This window comes from Monodelphis domestica, chromosome 4 (genome assembly GCF_027887165.1).
Source record: "Monodelphis domestica isolate mMonDom1 chromosome 4, mMonDom1.pri, whole genome shotgun sequence".
Lineage (NCBI taxonomy): Eukaryota > Metazoa > Chordata > Mammalia > Didelphimorphia > Didelphidae > Monodelphis > Monodelphis domestica.
This window is the reverse complement of record NC_077230.1, coordinates 434,558,195-434,581,989: the sequence shown is the minus strand read 5'-3', so window position 1 is coordinate 434,581,989 and position 23,795 is coordinate 434,558,195. Positions and strand designations below refer to the sequence as shown.

Genomic DNA, 23,795 nt, shown 5'->3' with positions numbered 1-23,795 from the left:
CTCTCTCTCTCTCTCTCTCTCTCTCTCTCTCTCTCATACCTTTCTTCCTCCTGTTTGTAATTAAAAACTCCATAAAAGGTTGACTGCTGACTTGAGTTTTCATTTAGGAATTACATAGCTGAATTCCTTGGTGACCTTAAATTAATATATATCAGTTTTTTAAAGTGATTTCCTTGTCACAGCTGGTAGGCCAAAACGAGGAATAATTTCCTTTAAAAGTATCTTTGCAACAAAATCCACCGTGGCTCGGGTCGCAGGAAATGCTTCCGGCCATCTGGTAGGTTGATCTACAATTACTAGACAAAATTTATAACTTCCAGCCTTTGGCATCGTTATGAAATCTATCTGTAGATGTTCAAAAGGTGTGTAAGCCAGAGGATGTCCCCCAAAGGCTTTTCCATGAAATGCATGTTGGTTATATGCCTGCCAGGTAGAGCAGGCTGAACACACTTTAGAGGCTATAGTAGTTATACCGGGGGCTATCCATACTCTCTTAACAGAGTCCACAATGCCCTGGGTGCCAAAATGACCATTTTTGTGAATAGATTGGCAAATTTGGTTATAGAAACTTCTAGGGAGCAGGGGTTTTCCTTCAGATGACACCCACACTCCATTAATCTGTTTTGCTTTAAATTTTTGTTTCTATTTTTCCACTTCCTTTTCATTATAGGAAAGTGGTAAATTTAAATCATTAGTAGTTGTTAATGTTAAAATTAATTCAGGTCCTTCTATGGCTGCTAGTTTTGCAGCGGCATCTGCTTGATCATTTCCTCTAGAGACAGGGTCAGTGCCGCCTGTATGGGCATAACAATGAACTACAGCTAGGGCTTCAGGAAGCTGAGAGCAGAAAGAACTTCATTAATAATTTCTGCATTAGCTATAGATTTTCCAGCTGAGGTTAAGAATCCTCTTTGGAGCCATACCATCCCGACTGAGTGACAAATGTCAAAAGCATATCTAGAATCCATATAAATTGTTGCCTTTTAGTCCTTGGCAAATATACAAGCTTGCAAGAGAATTATGAGTTCTGCTCCTTGAGCTCTAATGTTAGAAGGTAGTGAAGCTGACCATTCAGTGGCAAATTCTGAGACTACGGCAGATCCAGTGTAATGTATGCCATCCCTCATAAAAGAGGAACCATCGGTAAATAAAATCAGATCTGAATTGTCTAAGGGAGTGTCCAAGAGATTATCTCGAGGCTTTTCTGCCATGGACACTAATGTTGCACAATTATGTAATGGTTCTCCTGAAGTTGGTTAATCTGGAAGCAAGGTGGCAGGGTTAAGAGTAGTACAATGTTTTAAAGTAATGTTTTCACTATTTAATAAGGTTATTTCATACCTTGTAATTCTCTGATCTGAGACTGTCTGTGTTCTATGTTTTATCAATAATGCTTCTATCTCTTGTGGGCACATTATTGTTAATGGACATCCCAATACTAAATCAAGAGTTTTTGTTACTAGTAAGGCTGTAGCAGCTACTCCTCTGAGACATGTTGGTGCTCCTGCTGCTACTGGGTCCAATTTAGCAGAATAATAAGCAATTGGGCGCTGAGAAGGTCCCAAAGTCTGAGTTAACATGCCAGAAGCTACTCCTCTTTCTCATGCACAAACAAAGTAAATGGCTTGTTGTAATCTGGGATGCCTAGAGCAGGGGCAGACAGGATAGCCTTTTTTAGATCTGATAGAGCTGACAAGTGTTCAGGCTCTAATTTGAGGGGTTCAGGAACCGAATCCTTTGTTAATGCTATAAGGGGTTTAGTGATTTCCCCATAGCAAGGAATCCATTGTCTGCAAAACCCTGTTGCTCCTAAAATTGCTCTCAGCTGTTTCTTAGTGGTAGGAGCACTTAAATTTTGAATATTCTCAATTCATTTTGGAGAAATATAACGAGCACCAGCAGTCAAGATGAATCCCAAATATTCTACTTTTTGGAGACACCACTGAACTTTATCCTTAGAGATTTTATGTCCTCTTTTGTACAATTCCAAAAGAAGGTGTTTGCTATCTTCTTGACATGTTTTTGCATCTGTTGAAGCAAAGAGTAGATCATCTACATATTTGATTAATTTGCTATTTTTAAATGTTATATTGTCTGTGTCTTGGCTCAAAATTTGCTCAAATAAACTCGGACTTTCCACATAACCCTGTGGCAGCCAACTCCATGAATATTGTGAGCCCTTCCAGGTGAAAGCAAAAATATGTCTGGAGTTCTCATATATAGGTATGCAAAAGAAAGCTGAACACAAGTCTCCTACTGTAAAGTATGTAGCTGTGCTAGGAATAGAGGAAATAATAGTATTTATGTTAGAAACTATGGAGTGTCTCTTTATAACGTGATTATTCACTGCCCTCAGATCCTGTACTAATCTATAGAGGTACTTGACATCAGGCCCTGCTTTTGGTCTTTTAACTGGCAGGATGGGCGTGTTGTATTCAGATTTGCAAGGGATTATTATTCCATGTTCTATTAATGAGTTAATAACTGGTATGATACCCTCAATTGCCTCCTTTGAGAGGGGATACTGAGGGATGGAAGGAGGTGGGCTAGACTTAGTTTTTATCTGCACAGGAACAGCAGATTTAAGTAAGCCTACATCAGAAGAAGATGTGGCCCAAAGAGACTCCGGTATAGCCTTAAGTATTTCAAAAGTGGAAGGCTCTTTTGCCTCCAGATTTTCCGAGAGAAGTACAGGGAGTAAATTTCAAGATTCCTCTGGTACTTCCAATGATAAAGAACCATCTGGTGAACAAGTTATTGTGGCTCTGAGTTTGCATAGAAGGTCCCTCCCCAGCGAATTTAAAGGGGAGTCAGGCATTAAAAGAAAGGAATGTTGTACCTCTAGGGGTCCTACAGACACCATTCTAGGGGCAAGTTTTTCAACTCTTTGGGGTATTCCTGATACTCCCACTACACTTTGTGAATCAATGGAATAACAATTTAAATCTGGTTCATTCTTCAATACAGACCTGGTAGTTCCAGTGTCTAATAGACAATCATAATAAGAGTTACCCACCTTTAAGGTAACATGGGGTTCATTAGTATGGGGAGGGCAGTGGATAGGGACAACAGGTAATAGGACATCAGGGTCCGGAAAATCAAAGGTTGTATCCTCTGATTCCTGTGCCCTAGCACCCCCCCAGACGACATCATTGTGTTTGGGATATTCCTTGGGCACCCCCCGAAGGGCACCTCGACTATTTTTTGGACGATCTCCATTTCTTATATTTCGTTGTTGGGTATTATCATTTTATTCATTTGGAGCATTTTCATTATTTTCCCAGTTCCTATTTCTATAATTCTTGTTTCTAAAGTTCTTATTTCTATGTTCATTATAGTTATTTCCATAATCATGATTATAATTTCTAGAATTTCTAAAATTCTGGTTTCTATGACCATTATCATCATTATAGTTGTTCTGGTTTCTATGACCATTATCGCTTGGGAAGCATCTCTTGAGAGAGGCACTAGAGAAGGGAAGCTCTTAGAGGACAATCTCTAAGGAGGTCACGCTGGAGCTCCTCTAAGGGGACTCTGTCCCTCTGGAGGCTCTGGAGAGAGGCCCTTTGGAACAGTCTCTGGCTGGAAGGCTCTCTGGTGAAGTCAGCTGAGATGGAGCTGGCCTGGTGTCACTAGAATCCTTGCTTAGGCAGACCTTGTGGTGAGTGTTAAAAGAGTGACTGACTGATCTCTCTCTCTTAAGACTCAGGTCTAGGCCATTTTGGCTTAAGGCCCTTCATACTTATTTCCTTTTTTCTCTCTTTCTCTCTTTTCTTTAATTCCACATTTGTATTAATTAAAATCTCTATAAAACTCAGTAGACTTGGGTATTTGAATAATTGGGAATATTTCCCTGGCGACCACCTTATATTTGATTTAAAACCAAAACACTGTAGTGAAACATATTATCTGCGGTCAAATTTACTCACCCTGTCTTATATCTATCACAATTTATATCTTCCACCATTTTAACTCACTACAGTTTAAGACATCAACCATTTTAAATCTCACACTGCACTCTTTGTGGTGGCCAAAAACTGGAAAATGAGGGGATGCATTCAATTGGGGAATGGCTGAACAAATTGTGGTATATGTTGGTGATGGAATATTATTGTCCTAAAAGGAATAATAAAGTGGAGGAATTCCATGGAGACTGGAACAACTTCCAGGAAGTCATGCAGAGCAAAAGGAACAGAATCAGGAAAACATTGTACACAGACACTAATACATTGTGGTACAATCGAAGGTAATGGACTTCTCCATTAGTGGCAATGCAATGTCCCTGAACAATCTGCAAGGATCTAAAAAACACTATCCACAAGCAGAAGATAAACTGTGGGAGTAAAAATACCAATGAAAAGCAACTGTTTGACTACAGGACTGGAGGGGATATGAGTGAGGAAAGACTCTAAATGAACACTCTAATCCAAATACCAACAACATGGAAATAGGTTTGAATCAAGAACACATGTGATACCCAGTGGAATTGTGTGTCGGCTGGGGGAGAGGTGGTGGGAGGGGGGAGGGAAGAAAAGAAAATGATCTTTGTTTCCAATGAATAATGTTTGTAAATGACCAAATAAAAAAAATAAAAAAATAAAATAGAAAGGCTGTTTTTATATGGGCCTACTCAATGTTTGTTCAAAATGGTTATAGGGGAAAAGCAACAGAATTTAACAGTAGTTTAAAACTCAGTACATTAAAATGAACCATATAACAGAATAGTATGGAATACAGTAATATATGAAATTAAAATCACTAAGTCCTAGAGAATCAACTAAAAAGCTAGTCAAAATAATCAACCACTTTAGCAAAGTTGCAGAACACAAAATAAACCCGCATGAGTCATCAGCATATCTATATATTTCCAACACAGCTCAGCAACAAGAATTAGAAAGAGAAATCCCATTCAAAATCACCTTAGACAAAATAAAATACTTAGGAATCTATCTTCTGAGACAAACAGAGGAACTATATGAACACAACTACAAAACACTCTCCACACAACCAGAACTACACTTGAGCAATTGGAAAAACATTAACTGCTCATGGGTAGGATGAGCCAATATAATAAAAATGACCATCCTACCCAAACTTATTTATCTATTTAGTGCCATACCCATTGAACTTCCAAAAAAAATTTTTAGTGATAGAAAAAAACATAACAAAGTTCATTTGGAAGAACAAAGGATCAAGGATATCCAGGGAAAGAATGAAAAAAAAAAACACAAAGGAAGGTGGCCTTGTAGTCCAAGATCTCAAACTCTATTATAAAGCAGTGGTCATCAAAACAATTTGGTACTGGCTAAGAGACAGAAAGGAGGATCAGTGGAATAGACTTGGGGTAAGTGATATCAGCAAGACAGTCTATGACAAACCCAAAGACCCCAGCTTCTGGGACAAAATCCCACTATTTGACAAAAACTGCTGAGAAAACTGGAAGACAGAGTGGGAGCGATTAGATTTGGATCAACACCTCACACCCTACACCAAGATAAACTCAGAATGGATGAACAATTTGAACATAAAGAAGGAAACTATAAGTAAATTAGGTGAACACAGAATAGTATACATGTCAGACCTGTGGGAAGGGAAAGACTTTAAAACCAAGCAAGACATAGAAAGAGCCACAAAGTGTAAAATAAACAATTTGGATTACATCAAATTAAAAAGATTTTGTAGAAACAAAACCAATATAACCAAAATGAGAAGGGAAGCAACAAATTGGGAAACAATTTTCATAACAAAAACCTCTGACAAAGGTCTAATTACTCAAATTTGTAAAGAGCTACGTCAATTGTACAAAAAACCAAGCCATTCTCCAATTGATAAATGGTCAAAGGACATGAATAGGCAGTTTTCAGGCAAAGAAATAATAAGCACCTGAGAAAGTGCTCTAAATCGCTTAAAATCGGAGAGATGCAAATCAAAACAACTGTGAGGTATCACCTGACACCTAGCAGATTGGCTAATATGACAGGAAAGGAAAATAATGAATGTTGGAGGGGATGTGGCAAAGTGGGGACATTAATTCATTGCTGGTGGAGTTGTGAATTGATCCAACCATTCTGGAGAGCAATTTGGAACTATGCCCAAAGGGTGATAAAAGACTGTCTGCCCTTTGATCCAGCCATAGCACTGCTGGGTTTGTACCCCCAAAGAGATAATAAGGAAAAAGACTTGTACAATCCATAGCTGCACTCTTTGTGGTGGCCAAAAATTAGAAAATGAGGGGATGCCCTTCAATTGGGGAATGGCTGAACAAATTGTGGTATATGTTGGTGATGGAATACTATTGTGCTCAAAGGAATAATGAAGTAGAGGAATTCCATGGAGACTGGAACAACCTCCAGGAAGTGATGCAGATCAAAAACAGCAGAACCAGGAAAACATTGTACACAGAAACTGATACACTGTGGTTCAATCGAATGTAATGGACTTCTCCATTAGTGTCAATGCAATGTCCCTGAATAATCTGTAGGGATTAAGGAGAAAAAACACTATCCACAAGCAAAGGACAAACTGTGGGAGTAAAAACACCGAAGAAAAGCAACTGCTTGATCACATGGGTTGATGGGGATATGATTGGAGAAGCAGACTCTAAAAGAACACCTTGGTCAAAATATTAATAATATGGAAATGGGTCTTGATCAATGATACATGTTAAACCAAGTCAATTACACGTCAGATATGGGAAGGGGGTGGGGACAGGGGAGGGAAAGAACATGAATCTTGTAACCATGGAAAAAATATTCTAAATCATCTAATTAATTAAAATTTTTTAAAAAATGAAAAAATCTACTTATTCCTAGTCCATCTTCAACTAAAAAAAAAACAAAGCAAAAGCAAAACAAAATGAATAGCCTTGTAACAGAGAAATATTTTCAAGAAAAGGAAATCCCCATGGTAGACTAATCTGAAAATGTGTGTCCCTTTTTGCATCTTGAATCCATCAACTCTGACTTGGTTTCTTTGAATCCTTTATTAATGTTCCTCTAAAGCAGAGAGGTCAAACACAGAATCCTTTTGGCCAAAGAGAGGCTACAGCAATCCAAAATATGGCCAGAACCAAATGAAAATATAATTGTTAAATATTTTTGAAATAAAAATCTATAATAAAACATGTTATTAATATGTGGCCAGTTATTGTGCAGCCCACAAGGATTGTTATATTTGCTGGCTTCTTTTCTATTTGAGTGTAACACTCCTGCCATGTACTCTTGGCTGGCCATTGCTTTAATCAGAATGCTTATGTCACTCAGAAGTGTTCTTTATAATGTTGTTGTAATTGTATAATCTTCTCTTTCTCTTCACTTTACTCTGCATCAGTTCATATAAGTCTTCCCCAGATTTTCAAAAACCATCACTTTCACTATTTATTCAGTTACTATATTATTCCACAATATTCATCTGCCATAATTTGTCTAGCCATCCTCCAATTGACCATCTTCTTATTTTCAATGTTTTTAATCCAATAAAATATAGTTTATGTATATTTGTACTTATGGATCTTCAATTTCTTTGCTCTTTTTCCCCTCCTTTTGTTGGGTAGGAGCGTGTAAGCCTAGTAGTGGTATCACTGAATCAATCCTTAATTGGCTTTATTGCCACACCTCTGAATTGCTTTCCAAAATGTCAGAACCAAATGATGGCCTGCTCTTCAGTGAACCTAAAACAACAGAGGAGAGATGAGGGTCAGAGGGAGGGTGCTAGATGAGAAAGGTTATCAAGGTAATATCTGTAGGACTTGGTAACAGTTGGGGTATGTTTGGCGGAAAATAAAGAGTGAGAAATAATGGATGACTAGGAGATATGATAATGTCCTTATCATTAATAGGAAAGTTAGTGTGAGCAGAGAAGATAATGAATTCAATTCTGAACATCATGATTTTAAGATGTAAGCACCAACATTAAGGGGAATTGGAAAATTGTTCTTGCAAAAATTGGGATTTTAGTTGATAACATGAAAGAACCAAGGGAATTTAGGGGGTAGAGATGAAAATGAGAGAATTTTGCACATGATGGACAGTTAAGAAAAAGGCATGAAGGTGAGAGGAGTACTTTGTGGAAAGAACAAAAAAGGAGACCAGTGTCAAAGAATATGTGGAGGGGAGTATGTTGTAACAAGCCCAGAGAGATTATAGGAACATTCATTTATCAGGCATGTGGAGGATTAGAAACAGGGGACCTTGAAATCAGAGAAAATTTTCAAATGTTCCAGGTGGAAAAACCAAGTAATAAAGGATTGAACTTAGCTAATATTTGTGTGGTGGACAGAAGGAATATAACATAAACATAAACAGTTAAGAGTTAAAGTAATGACTTAGTAAATGATAGGACATGCTTGAGGAAGAGGAAACAGGTAAGAATGGCATTTGAAGTTATGAAGCTGGAGGAATAGAGGAATAATGGAAATCCTCAACAGAATGGAAATGTAGAATTCAGTTGTGTTTGGGGAAGATGATCTGTTCTGTTTTAGACATATGTTTGAGATGTCAACAGGATGAAAGAACCATATAATATGGCAGTCAATAAAACTAATGTGAACTTGAAAAAATCATTCTTTGATTTTTCTCTTTATTCCTCAGGGACCATCTAGTATAGCCCCAAACAAAACCATAATGCTTCCCATAATGTGTTCAGAAACTGGTCATCTAGTCTTTAGTAAAAGAATTCTAGGAGGGAACTCACTACAGTGAATTTTGGATAATTGTAATTTTCAGGTCAATTAGGCAGGGCAATGGATAGAATACTGGGCCTAGTGTCAAGAAGACCCTAGTTCAAATGCAGCCTCAGGCATATACTGGGTGTGTGACCTTGGGCAAGTCACTTAACCCTGTTTGCATCAGCTTCCTTGTCATAAAATGAGATGGAGAAGGAAATGGAAAATTGCTTCAGTATCTTTGCCAACAAAATCCTTGAAGTCCCAGAGAGTCAGAAAAGAAGGAACAACTTTTAGACTTTTTCATATCATTCTTTTCTCTGATATAATCAGAACTATTAAAATTTTTCTTTTGCAGTACAGCCCAAACTTTCAAGAACCTCTCACTTGGTCCTTCCTGCTCTTTGTAGATAAACTCCATGAGAACACTATAATAGGTGACTTCTTTTTCCCTTCTTTCACTCTCTTCTTAACTCTTCATTCAGATTTCTGACCCTCATCATTACACCCAAACTCTTTTAATAGACAAATATAATAACATTTTATGAATTAGTTAGCTTTATTCTTCATACTTTTTTCTTTCTAGTTTTTCTGTCACACTGCTCTGTCCTAATTCTCCACCTACCTCTCAGACCACTCTTTTGTCGAGGTTGCTGAGTCTTCATCCATGTCACATCTGCTAACCGTAGGTATATTTGAAGGCTTTGTAACGGACCCTCTTCTCTTTTCCCTTTCAAATATTTCACTTGATGATCTTATCAGCCTTCATTGATTAAATTACTATCTCTATACCGATTGTTCTACACATCTGTGGCCACCAACTCTACTTGTATACCCTTAATCTCCCTTCTAGCCTATATCAGCCCATCTCCAAATATCTATTAGACATTTTGAACTGGATTTCTTATACACATCTTAATCTCAAAAGGTTTAAAATAGAGCCCATTATATAGCTTCCTTTTTTGTAAAAAATTTTTATCAATGTCTTCCTATCTTCTAGTTACAACACCATAGTTTTCCCTGCCTAGGGAAACATTCCATAGATACTGATTTTTCTTCTCTTATTTTATTTCATATCTTTAAAACATACTCTTGGCTATATGAAATCAATATATTTCCATTCAAACCCAACATTATTCCTAATTTTCTGATTACTCTTGAAGATACCACACGGACTCACAAAGAATTTGTTCTTCTTGACTCTTCAACTTCTTTCATCTTCTCTATCTAATATGTAGGTAGGTCTTGTCCTTTCTATCTTCCCAATATCCTTTGTCATTTTTTTGGTCTTCTTATCCCCATCATTTAGCATGACATCTGGCACATAGTAGGCACTTAGTAATTTCATACTGATTAACCAAGTGAGGGAACAGTTGAACAATTTATGGTATATGAATGTAATGGAATAGTATAGTGCTCCATCAGTTAAGGAAAGAAACCATTTTTGTGAGTTATGGAAAGACCTGCAAAAATATATCCAGAGGGAAATGAGTGGAACTAGGAAAACGATGTATTTAATAATAGCACCATTGTAAAAAGGAACAACGTTGAAATACAAGAATTCCATTTTAAGGACCATTCTGAAGGTCTTCCACTATGGTAGTGCCTGCTGTGACTGATGCCTAGAGAAGGAGAACAGAGCCAAGGATTCTCAGAAAAGGATGTCATGTCTGTAAATAGGAGGGACTGCTGGGCCTGAGACCACTGAAAGAAATCCCCAAAGTCTAATACAAGATACGGACCCTAGAGCTTCCTCCCGCGGGGACTCTGTCTGACACGAATCCTCCAGGAGAGCCAGGAAATGTCCTCTCCTATCTGCATGTGGCTACTTGTTTGGATGTTCTCATTAATTGGTGATTTGCACCTGGGTAAAAATAATTAGTTTCTTCTAGGACATCCTTTACTTCTTGTGCAGGCAGTGCCGTGGCTCCTTCAGGTGATATATAATCACAGCTCAGGGGCCAATCATTAAAGAAAGCAGATCTCTACAACCAGCTCAGCCAGGTATGCACATATAAGCATCCACTCGGATGGTCTCAGCCAGCCCCTTTTATCTCATCATGATAGACCACTCTGGTAAGTCTCCACTTTGTGTATCAGTCAAAGGTATAGAAACTGTCTTCTCCTACTGAGAGAGCATCTTCCAGGAGAAGGAGGAGGATAAAATTCTAGTTGGCTTCTTGCTAAGGAAGGAGGAAGGCAGAGAAGTGGCCACAGAATGGGCTGTAGAATCCTCCTAGTCTTTGGTCCTAGAGTCTAAGAAGGAGAGTATGCTTTCTGTGGTCTCGGGTGGTTTATTTCTCTTCCTCTTCTTATTATTCAGTCATAATTCTTGTTACAACGATTAACCATGTATTTCCCTCAATTGTCTTCTCTTCTCTTCCCCCAGCTTCCCTTTAGGAATCTGTTTGGCTTCTGACATGCCTCCTTCATTCTGCTTTCTCTCATTCCCCTACATTCCCCTACATTCCTTTTCTGCTTATTTCCTTATTAGGTAAGATGTATTTCTGCACGCAGCTGTGCATATTTTAATTTGTTCTTCCTCTAATTAGGTCAGATGAAAGTGATGTTGAAGTATGCCCTACAGCCCCAACAGTTCCCTAATTTTTGTAAAAATCCTCCATTCACACCCCATTTGTGTGAGATAATTTCCCATATTTCCCTCTCTCCTTTTCCCCCTGTCCTAGGGGGTTCTTTCCCCCATCCTTGAGATCATCAATACATCACAGAGTTACTCTCAGGTTCTCTGTTTAATTAGATTTACTCTGTGATCCCCAATAGTGTTTATAGTTCTGAGGTGCTACATGTATCATCTCTCCGTATAAGAATTTAAAGAGATTAACATTGTTTAAACACTTATTGCTCACTCATGCTTTTCTCTTGACTTTTTGGTTTATATGTCAAAGTTTCTACTAAGTGCTAGTCTCTTTTTAAAATCAGGAATGCTTAGAAGTCCTCTAATATGAATTAAAAATCCTCTTTTCCCTTCTAGGGCTTTACTCAGTTTTTCTGGTTAGATTATTCTTGGTTATGAGCCCAAATCCTTTGTCTTCTGGAATATCACATTAGTTCTGCACTCATTGAAAGTGGTGTCTGTTAAAGCTTCTGTGATCCTGACTGCTGCTTCTTGGTACTTGAATTCTTTCTTTCTGGGTGCTTGCAATATTTTTTCCGTGATCGGGAATCTTTGGATTTTGGCTTTAATGTTCCTGGGACTTTCTGTTTTGGAATATCTTTCTCAAGGTGATGGATTCTCTCAATCTCTTCTTTGCCTCATGTTTCTAAGATATCTGGTCAGTTTTATTTTGATTTCTTGAAACACAATGAGTAAGTCTTTTTTTTAATTCATGGTTTTCAGATAGTCTAATGATTATCTATTTCCTAGTTCAATTGCTTTTCTCCAGAGGCCATTTCATATTTTCCCATCTTTAAATGTCTTTTAACTTTTTTTCTCATAAAGTCACCAATTAGGCAGTGTCCTTTGGCATCAGAGTTTACATTCAGAATAAGTATGTTCAACCCTCTTCAATTCCGTTCATTATATCCCAAAGTTCATTCTGGATCTTTTGCTGAGTGTGTGGCTTGTTCAGGCATCTTTACAACACCTTCTCCAAAAGGATCCGCTTTCTTGATTCAGAATGTTGGTAAGTTTCTTTTCCTGAAATTTCCCCCCAAAATTTTAAATCTTGGATTTTAGGATAATTATACAATCGCTTACATTTTGGCTATTCTAATTTTCAAGAAATTACTTAAATAGGTAAAGTTTTATGCCTATTTTCCCAAGCTATTAATTCTCTTTTCATAATCTTTCTTCATTGTCTCTTTTTTCTTATTTTTTCCTCTCCCACTGTCATTTGGTTTAAAAATTTGTTTTAATTACGTTTTTCTCTTAACTCTTTCTTACCTTGTATTGGTTCCAAGGTCGAAGAGCGGTAAGGGCTAGACAATGGAGAGTGTTGCCCAGGGTCACACAGCTAGGAAGTGTCTGAGGCTAGATTTGAACCCAGGTCCTCCCAACTCAGGGTCTGGCTCTCTATCCACTGGGCCACCCAGCTGCCCCCATTTTAATTCTAATTAATGCTTGCTTTAACTCTTCTAGGAATTCTTGTGGGAATTGTTATGTGTCAGCTGCACTTTTCTTTGAGGATTTACTTGTACATGTTTTAGAGTTATCATCTTCTTCTGTCTTTATATCTTCTCCTTTCCTGTCATCATAATAGCTCCTTATGGTGGGATTTTGTGTGTGTGTGTGTGTGTGTGTGTGTGTGTGTGTGTGTTTGCTCATTCAAGCAGATTGTTGAATTTGATCCTGATGTTAATGCTGGGTTCTGTGCAATTCTGGGAGAAATACTTAACCTAAGATTTTGTCTGATCAGGCTGGAGGTTGGCAAGTTTTCAAGGCTCCCAAAGTAATCTGAACCTGAGTGAGGCATTTCTCTGCCTTCCTGGTCTGAGCCCTGCAAGTTCTTGACCCAAGCTTTGGTCTGTCTGCTTATTCTTGGCTTGATGTTTCCATAGACTGTTCTTGGAATCAGTCACTATTAGCCCATTGGGAAGTTTGCCATGTTCAAAGCAACTGAGCAGACAGATACTCTTATTCTGTGACTTCCATCCTGATCATTCCTCTGTGGGCTCACACACTGGGTTGAAGGCTAGAACAGAGCTCGGCTTCTCTTCTTGAGATCAGTCGCATTGCTACCACATCTTTCTGGAACTTATTTCACACATAGTATACAACTAGGGCCAAAGATCTCCTCCACTCTGTATCTGTGACCCAGAACTGGTCAATGGAAGAAAAACTGGCAGCTGATACCCATTCCTGCATGCAGTACTTCTTCAGGGATATCTTGGGAGCTCTTTTTCCTTTTGTGCTTTCTGCACTGGTGCCATGCCTGAGCCCCTTTTTGTCCACATGCATTGGAATATTCCCTGCCACCTCCCTGGGTATTACTGGCCATACTTATGCCCTAACATTTTCAGACCTCGATGCCTTGTCTCTATGAGCTATGCCGGGTTGGAAAAAGACTCCCTCTGACTTTTTCTTGGATTTGCCTATAAGAATTCAGTCTGGTGCATTTTCTAGATCTTTGAGGAGGAGGTGAAGGAGACTAAAATGCTTCCTTTCATTTTCCCAACTTGATGGCACCCTCTTTCCAATCTTCTTACACTTTACAACTCCCTCTGGGTGCTCTGAAAAACTATACTGCTGGTCTCATGGCTGTTGCCATGAGAAGAAGACACTCCATCTCCAGACACTGGGTATTTTCACTGGTTTTCCCAGTGTCTGGAATACTCTCCCTCTCCATCCATCATTACTGCTTTCCTTGATTGCTTTGAGTCTCAGCTAAAATCCTACCTTCTACAGGAAACATTTCTAAGTTCCCCCCACTCACCACCACCCCCATTCCAGTGCTTTCTCTTAGTTGATCATTTCAGATTCATCCTGTATTTGTCTTGCTTATACATGATTTTTTGCTCTTTACTGTGAACCCCTCGAGGGCAGAGACAGTTTTTTAAACCTTTTTTGGATCCTCAGAAAGTAACACAATGCCTGAATATAGTGATTATGTGCTCCATATTTGCTAACTGATTTACTGTGTCACAGAATATGAAGGGAACCACAGGCCACTTAGTTCAGCTAATGTCTTTACTGGAGAAAATGCCTAATAAGTAACAGAACAGCATTTGGAGCTTAAGGAGAAAGTGGCTTCCTCTTCTGTGTAATAAGAGGGGTTCTTGTTCACAGACTGGCTTGATTGGATGGTCTCAGAGCTCCCTTCCAACTCCAGGTTTCTGGGATTGTGTGAAAGAACATCAGCGGTCTCTCAGTTCACTCTGCTCAGCACTTTGATGGGAGTATTCCAAATTCCCTAAGCCATCATCTCTTTGTACTGGTCACACATCCTAACTCAAAAGGAGAATGTATCTTTGTCATTTTCTAAAACAAGCCTAGTTTAAACTTCTAACTATTTTTTAAAATCAGCATGGGGACCTGAAGGCTAGAGGTAGGCAGATCTCAGCTTTATAGAGAAATTTCTTGGAATTCTCTGATATTTCCCATTTGGTAAAGAAGGTTAGTACTCAGATAGGTCCTTTACACTATCGCCATCTTGGAACAGAAGATTTGAGCTATCACTGCCTTCTCTTTGAACCGAAGGAAGTTTCAAGGCAAAGGTCCATGTTTTACCTTTGGATCCCTATCTGTTCCCAGACACAGAAATGTAACCTGCTTTTTCTTTTCCCAAATACCTGCAGGAACCCAAATTTTGCACCCATCACAAAGAGGTTAGCAATTAACTATGGACAGTATCATTGTAAATTAAGGCAGAGAGCCAAACCCATGCCAAAATGTTGGTAATTTCTTCACTGTCTTGGAAAAGTTGTAATTACACACCAAAATTTTCATCAGATAGTCATAAAATTGACTTAGGTCAATAAAAGAGGGGCCCTGAAGGTCATTAGATAGTCTCTAGGTTTATGTGATCTAATTATCATAATACAATATCATAATACAAATGAAAATCCTCCATGGGAATTTTTTTCTTGATTCTTTCCTGTTTTCCATTTGAGAATTTAAATGATGAGCTAAATATTCACTTCTTTTGTGGTTGACTTATTTAACTTCCTTTGAAACAAAAAATTCTCACATAATTATTTAGGATCTTTAAGCTTTTTTAATACTAAGAATATTAATTCTGGTCTATGCTCCACAGAACATCAATGGTTTCATAACTGTCTTAATCTACTAATAGCTGTGGTTGACTGTATTAATTGAAGGTAGAAATGCTTTCTGTAGTCCTTCAGATTGGAGGAGATGTGTTCTTTGGAATGTGAATGAGCAGGAAATGTACAGGAATATCATGAATTCATTATGTTTCTATTCAGGTACTAAAGGCTCTGAATGAAAGCCATCTCCCAAGAAATGAAGAACATGAATCTTCATGAAAGTAGTCTGACTCTTGCCTTTTGCATGCAGATTGCAATTGGGGTTCTGGGGAACTCTTTTCTGATTTGTCTCTTCACTGTCACTGTCCTCAGTGGACAAAGAATGAGACCCATAGATATGATTCTAAACCAGATAGCCTGGGCCAACTCCTCAATGATTATCTCCAAGAGCATTCCACAAACACTGGTAGCCATGAACCTGAAGAACTTCTTGAATGTCTATGGCTGTAAATTTTTCTTCTATCTCCATAGGGTATCTCGTGGTCTTTCCCTAAGCATGACCTGCCTCCTGAGTAGCCTTCAGGCTATCACCATTAGTTCCAGAAGCTCCAGATGGGCAGAGTTTAGGGATAAAATCCCACAGTACATGATCCCCACGTGTTCCCTCTCTTGGGCCTTTCATTTGCTATTAAATAGCATTGTTCTTGAGAAAGTCAAAGGACCAAGGAAATCTAGAAACATCTCAAATGTCCTGCCTTATGGATATTGTTCCACTTCAGAGGCGACCACAGTTAGTACTACACTATTTATAGTTGTAGTCTCCTTCCCTGATGTGGTGTGTGTGTGGATAATGGTCTTTACCAGTGGCTACATGGTGTGGCTTCTGTATAAGCACCACAAGGAAGTCCAGCATATCCACATGGCCAACCTTTCCCCCAGATCATCCCCTGAGATCAGTGCCACTCAGTCTATCTTGCTCTTGGTGAGCACCTTTGTGTCCTTTTACTCAAGTAATTCCATCTTGGCAGCATACATACATTTAAGAAAGCCAGGACTCTGGTTGGTTCACAGCTCTACGTTTTTGGCTGCCTGCTTCCCAACTGTTAGCCCATTTGTGCTTCTCAGCACTGACTCCCAGCTTCAAAAGTACAGTGCTCTGTTTTGGAGAAGGAATAAGCCACGTTTTTTGCCTTTCTCTGAATCCCTAGTGCCTAACCAAGAATCTGACTCATTAATAAGCTCTTTATTAGTTGAATGCCTGATCTTTAACCTCAGTGTTATAAGGTTTTTATTATAGTATTTCCTTTGTTTTAATCTGTCCCTACCTCCCTTTGAGGATATTATCCCAAGATTTCATTTCCCAGAGGGAAGGATAAGTGGAGACTTACAGAGGCCTTTGCAAATGAGGTCTGTGACTGAACACAGAAGGAGGGTTCTCAGATTTATTGTTCTGCATGGCAATACTAATATCACAGAACATTATAATTGTAGGAACCAAAGAAAGAATCTAGTCCTATACTTTGCTGGAAAAGTTTTGTCATATTATCCCCCAAAAGTCAATCAGGGATTCTATTTTTTCTTCCAATGATACCTTCTCCTTGGGGACAGATATGAATGTTGTGAAAGTATTTGGTTTTCTTTTGCCTTTCCTTGTTTTCAGCCCAGACCTCTCTTGCTCTGTCATTGTAATACATGGCCTTTTCTCCTCATGGTAGTCTTCAGGACTGAAGGAAACTATAATCACTTTTCCACATGACTGGTGGAACTGGGGAGATTTGAGGTAATACAAAGTTGAGTTGAACAAACCAAGCTAGTTAGGACCATTTCAAATAAAGAAGTTATGGAGATCCCAGATAGTTTACATTATATTTAGCCTTACAGTCATGAATCTGGATCAGAACCAGGGGTCCTGTTGAGGATCAAGTCAGCTTTCAAGCTGCAACAAACTCTTGAAGCCTCAAAGCACTTCCTCCCTTCCAGGTGAAACTCAATGACCATAGGCAATGGCCAGTGTCCTAACTCACACACACACGTCTACTGGTACATGTGTTATATATTTGGGAACCAGCATGGTACAAGAGGAAGCAAGCCCACTGGTCTGCGCTCCTCAGCCCCTGGTTCAAATCCTGTCTCTGCCATTTATTATTGGGGTGGCCTTCAGTTGGGGTGAGCAGGATAGCCCTTCTAGCACTCACATATGAGTCAAACTTATGTAATTTAATGTTCTTTCACTTGCATTTCATTGTTTCCTTCTCATAAAAAGAGGGACAACCCCTGCTGTGCTATGTGTACTTGGGAAAAAACACAGAATTACTAAAGTAGTCAGAAAAATCAAGTCTTTAATCAGGAGATGAAGAGATCTGACAATCAGCCTGCACACACAGAGCCCAGGCCCAAGAATATTACAGGGTCTCCAGCTTAGGACTCTGGGGATGGATCACCCCACTAGATCATGACCCTGAGGAACAATAGAACTTGGGCACTCATATACCTTTTAGGGAATGGAGGGATCAGGAAAGTATGATTCATTGACATTACAAGGAAATGGTAGTATTCAAGCTACACTGACAAGATACAATCATGCCTGGGAAAGACAGCCTTTAAAGGAGAAACTAAAGGAGCTTAAGAAGGAAATAGACAGTAAAACTGTGGAGGACCTCAACTTTCCCTTATCAGAATTATATAAATCTAACAAAAAAAAATCAATAAGAACAAAATAAAGGAAGTGAATGAAATTTCAGAAAAGAGAGATTTAATAGATATCCAGAAAAAATTGAACAGGGATGGTACATTCACAAAAGTTGACCATGTATTAGGACATAAAAATGTCACAACCAAATGCAGAAAAGCAGAATTAATAAATGCATCCTTTTCAGATCACAATTTGATAAAAATTATTATCAATACAGTTTCCTGGAAATGCAAATTAAGAATTAGTTGGAAAATGAATAATCTAATTCTTCAAAATTGGTGCTTCAAAGAATAAATCATAAATACAATCACTGATTTCATTGAAGAGAATGATAATGAGAAGACAACATATCAAAATTTATGGGGTACAGTTAAAGTAGCACATGGGAAAATTTATATCTCTGAGTGCTTATATCAATATAATAGAGAAAAGGCAGATTAATGAACTGGGCATTCAACTCAAAAAACTAGGGGAGGAACAAATTGAAAATCACAAATTCAAGACTGAATTAGAAATCCTAAAAATCAAAGGAGAAATTAATAAAATTGAAAGTAAAAGGACTACTGAACTAATAAATAAGACTAGAAGTTGGTTTCATGAAAAAAATAAATAAAATAGAGCCTTGGTTAATTTGATTTTGGAAAGAAAGAGGAGAATCAAACTATCAAAAATGAAAAGGATGAATTCACTTCCAATGAAAAGAAAATGAAAGAAATCATTAGGAGTTATCTTGCTCAACTATATGATAATAAATCTGTTCATCTAGATGAAATGGATGAATATTTACAAAAAATATAAATTTCTCAGATTAAAAAAAGGGAAACTAGAATACTTTTTATAATTCCATCTCCAGAAAAAGTAATTTGAGAAATCTTCTATAAAATCCCTAAGAAAAAATCTCTAGGGCCAAATGGATTCACAAGTGAATTCTACCAAGAACTTAAAGGACAATTGATGCCAATACTATACAAACTATTTGACAAAATAAGCAAAGAAGGAGTTCTACCAAATGCTTTTTACATCAAAATTATGGTGCTGATACTGTATTAGGTGGAAAATTGTATTAGGTAGTTGTTTCTTTAAATATTTTATACTACTGTAAGATTGCTGGGCAAAACAACAGACTAAGAGGTAATGAGTAATCAGTCTCTGCCTCCCTCCTCCCTCTCCCTCCCACTCTTCAGTTAATCTCTTCAGTTGGTGTCAAGTTGGGATTCAGTACTGAGTAAGTTTCCTGAAATATCTGATAGATAATTCACTCTTTTAAGTTGTTGGAACAAGGGGTTTATTTAAGGAAAGAGAAGGAAAAGGTAATTGGACAGGAGAGAGGGCTGAGGGTTTCCCTGATATTCAATAATCCTAAATTGAGTAATAAATTATCAAGTCTTGAATGAGGGATGTGACTAACAGTATTGAGTATCTTTGAGTCAAGTCTTGAGAAGGTAAAGAGAAAAATCAGTAAACACAAGGAAAAGAGCTTCTCAGTTCTTCTTTCTTCCAGTATCAGGAGAAAGAGAGAGAGATTTTCCAGCAGTTTGGATGCTTCTTTTAAATGCCTCCTCCTGTTCACATTGTCCTCTGGAATGCTCCTTAATTGACAGCTCTGCAAACTTCCATTCCTTTGCCTCTATTTGCAGGTTTTCTTCCATTTTATTTTTTCACAATACCGAGGCCAGGATGACCGAAAACACAGAAAGAAACTTATGGACCAATTTCCTTAATGAATATTGATGCAAAAATCTTAAAATCCTAGCAAAGAGATGATAGCAACAAATCACAAGGTTTATTCACTGTGATCAGTTGGGGATCACTGTGATCAGAGAGGGAGGGATGGGATCACATGAAAACATTATGTCCAAAATGTAAGGACATAACGTGAGAACGAAAGTGGGATGCTGGGAGAGAGAGTCCTGGGGTGCAGATTCTAATTATACAATCCTCCCTGTGATTCCATTGGGAAACGAACATGTAGAAATCTCCCAGATTTACATGCTTAGTTTCCACAATGACTCAGTATACATAACCAACTTATATCTCTAAAGATCTCTAACTAGAGGTGCATACAATATTGCACTTTCTATGGGGAAATTACAATAATTTGGGGATAAGAGAGAAATAAGAAAGAGAACAATTACAATAATTTGGGAATAAGAGAGAAATAAAAGAGAAAGAGAACAAAACTAATGATAGGGGCATTGACAAAAAAGCCAATAAGGGGACAATAGCCTTTGGCATAAAAGTGTACCTTCAAAATAAATGCATTCAAATTCCCCACAGTTCAATTTCACTACATCCCAAAGTTCATTCTGTATTTTTTGATGCAGTGTATGGTTTCTGCAGGCATCTCCATGACACCTTCTCCAAACAGTTCACTTTCTTGATTCAGGGAGGTAGCAAGTTACTTATCCTAATATTACTCTCAAACAAATATTTATAAAACCAGAATTTTATGATGATAATACCATCTACTCTGAGAATGATGTTGACCAACATATGGATCACTCCAGTATACATAGCTGAGTTATGAGGTATATGAATCAATTGTCAAAAGACAATTCAAAAATATATAAAAATAAAAGAGAAAAAGTAACTTCTGGATGTCACACACAATATCAAAGTCTAATGTATAAAAATTTTAAGTAAGGAAAAATAAGCCCATAATAGGTCCTTGAATCAGGGCCCAATTAAAGTGATTTATGCCCCACAAGCCTATAGTAACAATTATGCACTTACCCAATGAGCAGCCAAGTGTACAGAAAATTGCAACACTATGAAAGGGAGAAAAAATGGACTAGATTTTGAAGCATAAATGGAAATATCATTCCCTGGTCTGATTTTACCTTTGCTCTCAAGGATAGGGGAGCCAAAATGGCAGCCAAACTGAGGTATTTGATAGAAGTCTGGATCTGGCACAAAGGAATCCTGCATCTGACTTTTCAAAGGGATGGTTCCTTGAACCTGCGAAAGAGTTCAAGTCCATTGTCCTGGTGCAGAATCTCATCAATCCCACTGGGATTGGTTGTTGTAAGGAGGAAATGGGGTTAATTTTTAAAGGGTTGGACTTGATTATTTAAGAGTGTAGCCACCAGGGATTGAATTAATTCCAAAGAGGTTTTATTTACAATTTATTTACAAAATGTTGAAAGAGTAAATCAAGAAATCAGAGAGAGGATAAGGTAAGACATCTAGCCTGAGCACTAAATAATTTACTTCCAGCCCTTCTGAGCAGGGAGAATTAGTTTCAGCCAGCCTCAGCAAAGCCTAGGAACCAGGAAGTGTCTCTCAAGAGTATGCCTCTTCAGAGGATAGTTTTCCAGAAAAATTCAGCAGTTAAAAGTCAGCTTTTCACTCACCATGTTTCAGTCGAGTCAGCAGATCTTTCTGTCACTCTTCAACAGCCTCAACCCAAAGCATGAAGAATTCCTCCAGTCTCCACTTCCAAAAATGAAGAACTGACTCTCACAGGACGTGACAGCCCCATTTAAAGTCATTTTCTCTTGTGTCACTTCCTGTATCTTCCCCTAATTTTACATCTACCAATCACAGTTGAAGCTCTGCTCTAGGAATGCCCAGAAGGCAGTCAGTCGATTCTGATTCATCACCCACTATCAGACATGTTGGTCAGAGACCTCCCCAATGAAAGTGTGAAATGGGGTGTTTGCAACTTTGGTGATTAAATCTAAAAAGGGGTAGATCTCCATACTTAACTTTTAAGTACTGTGATCTAAAAATAGACAGGGGTTACAATTTAATTTTCACAATCAGGGAAGAGTTAAGTATTTTCATTGTGGTAATCAGGGGAGTGTTAAATTTAATCTTCACATTGGAATCTGACTGGAATCAGTCACTCAGAGTTCAACTGGCAGACAGACACTTCAGGAGAGAGTGGAAGACAGACAAAAACACTTGGCAGTGGAACTGGACCCCTGAAGGAGCTCGTGCAGGAGACCTCAGACTGCATTCCTTTTAGAAGTCACCATGGTGAATGTAAAAGGCTGACTTCTTATCCTTGCCCTTTCTGGAGGTGTGAACCTCCGAGAAAGGCCCGTGGTCTTGAAACTCTTTTCCTCTTGCTGGGGCCTTAGAATTTCTATGTTGCTCAGAGGAAGCTCTCTCTCTCTCCCTCTCTTCCTCTCTCTCTCTCTCTGTCTCTCTCTCTCACTCACTACCTCTCTCTCTGTCTCTCTCTATATCTCTCTCTCCCTCTCCCTCTCTGTTTCTGTCTCTCTCTCCCTCTCCCTCTCTCTGTCTCTCTCTCTCACTCACTCCCTCTCTGTCTCTCTCTCTGTCTCTCTGTCACTCACTCTCTCTCTCTGTCTCTCTCTCTGTCTCTCTCTCCTTCTCTCTCTGTCTCTCTCTCTCTCTGTCTCTTTCTTTGTCTCTCTGTCTCTCTCTCCCTCTCTCTGCCTCTCTATCTCTCCCTCTCCCTCTCTGTCTCTGTCTCTCTCTCTCTTTCTCTACCCCCTTTCTCACTTCCTTAATATGAAAAATAAACTACCATAAATTCCATTTTACTTCAGTAATACGTTTTGGTATTTAGAAATTATATCTGTGAAAATTGTTAGGGTTTGACTGTAGACCACCCAAGGAACACTCTTAGACAATGCAAGTCAGGCAAAGGGAAGCCTTTATTACTAGCGCACTAGGGGTAACTCAGCCAGGTGAGTTCCCCTGAAGCACAGTCTGAATACGGTTTATATAGATTATAGTGGTCATAGTTGAGTTACTTGAAAAGGAGGAAAAACAATATTTTTAGAACATTCTGTTAATAATGTTGGCAAAGTTAGCATAACAGGTGGGTGATGCCGGGCAGACATGAAAGGCAGGCATATCAGGTGGGCTCTTGGACAGACATGAAAGGTAGGTGACTATGTGACTACTGGCATAATGGGGCTGCCTGAATAACGAAGGCCAAAAGAACTGCGGTTTGACTAGCGGGTGCCATGGGGTCTGGGGGAGAATAAGTCCTAACAGCTTCCTGTAGACATTCTAAAAATGCCGCCGGGGTTTCCTCAGAACCTTGACTATGGATTCAATTTTAGCCAAATTAGTGGGCTTGGGGCCACCACACGGAGCCTGGCCAACACAGTCTGGCAGTAGGTTAGAAGACCCTCCCTACCTTCCTCCAAGGAGAAATCCCCGTCTGGGTGGGCAGCAGGAAAAACAGCAGCAAGACGAGTTGGGTCTGCGTTGGGCCGACCACCAGACCACCATCCCCAAGACCAGGTTCGCCCCTCGGCATCGCTGCGGTCTCGCTCCTCCAAAGTAAAGAGAGTGAGGAGGAGGTGTTGGCCATCGTCCCAGGTAGGACTGTGAGTCAAGAAGATCGACTCAACCAGGGCGATCAGTTTCTTGGGTTGCTCAGAAAAAGGTGGGTTTTGATGTTTCCAATTATAAAGATCACTTGAAGTGAAAGGCCAATGTTGGGGGGACTAATGGACCTCCCGGCACCATAGGACCCACTGTGTGACTTAGGAGGGTATTAGAGGAGGGAACTTCGGGGCTGGAAACTGTAAATGTTAAAAACTGTGAAGGCCAAACTGTAAAGGTTTTGGCCAAAACTGTAAGGATAATTTTTAGTGTTTTGACTTAAAATCTAAAATAAATGGTCGCCATGGGAAATTCCCAAATATGAAAATACCCAAGTCAGCTGGGATTTATGGAGATTTTAATTAATAAAGAATGAAGGAATTAAGGGAAGGAGAGAGAGAGAGAGAGAGAGAGAGAGAGAGAGAGAGAGAGAGAGAGAGAGAGAGAGAGAGAGAGAGAGAGAGA

General features: G+C 38.8%; 2 protein-coding genes across 5 annotated transcripts in view; one reads left to right on the top strand and one right to left on the bottom strand.

The window, feature by feature from the left end:
- The window catches only part of LOC100023417 (zinc finger protein 420-like), a 621,149-nt gene that overhangs the window by 210,179 nt on the left and 387,175 nt on the right, over positions 1-23,795 (bottom strand). The window lies entirely within an intron of this gene.
- LOC130458828 (vomeronasal type-1 receptor 4-like) lies at positions 15,594-17,141 on the top strand. Its single transcript, XM_056825727.1, has one exon. The coding sequence runs from the start codon at positions 15,594-15,596 to the stop codon at positions 16,623-16,625; it is 1,032 nt and encodes a 343-aa protein (XP_056681705.1). The 3' UTR covers positions 16,626-17,141.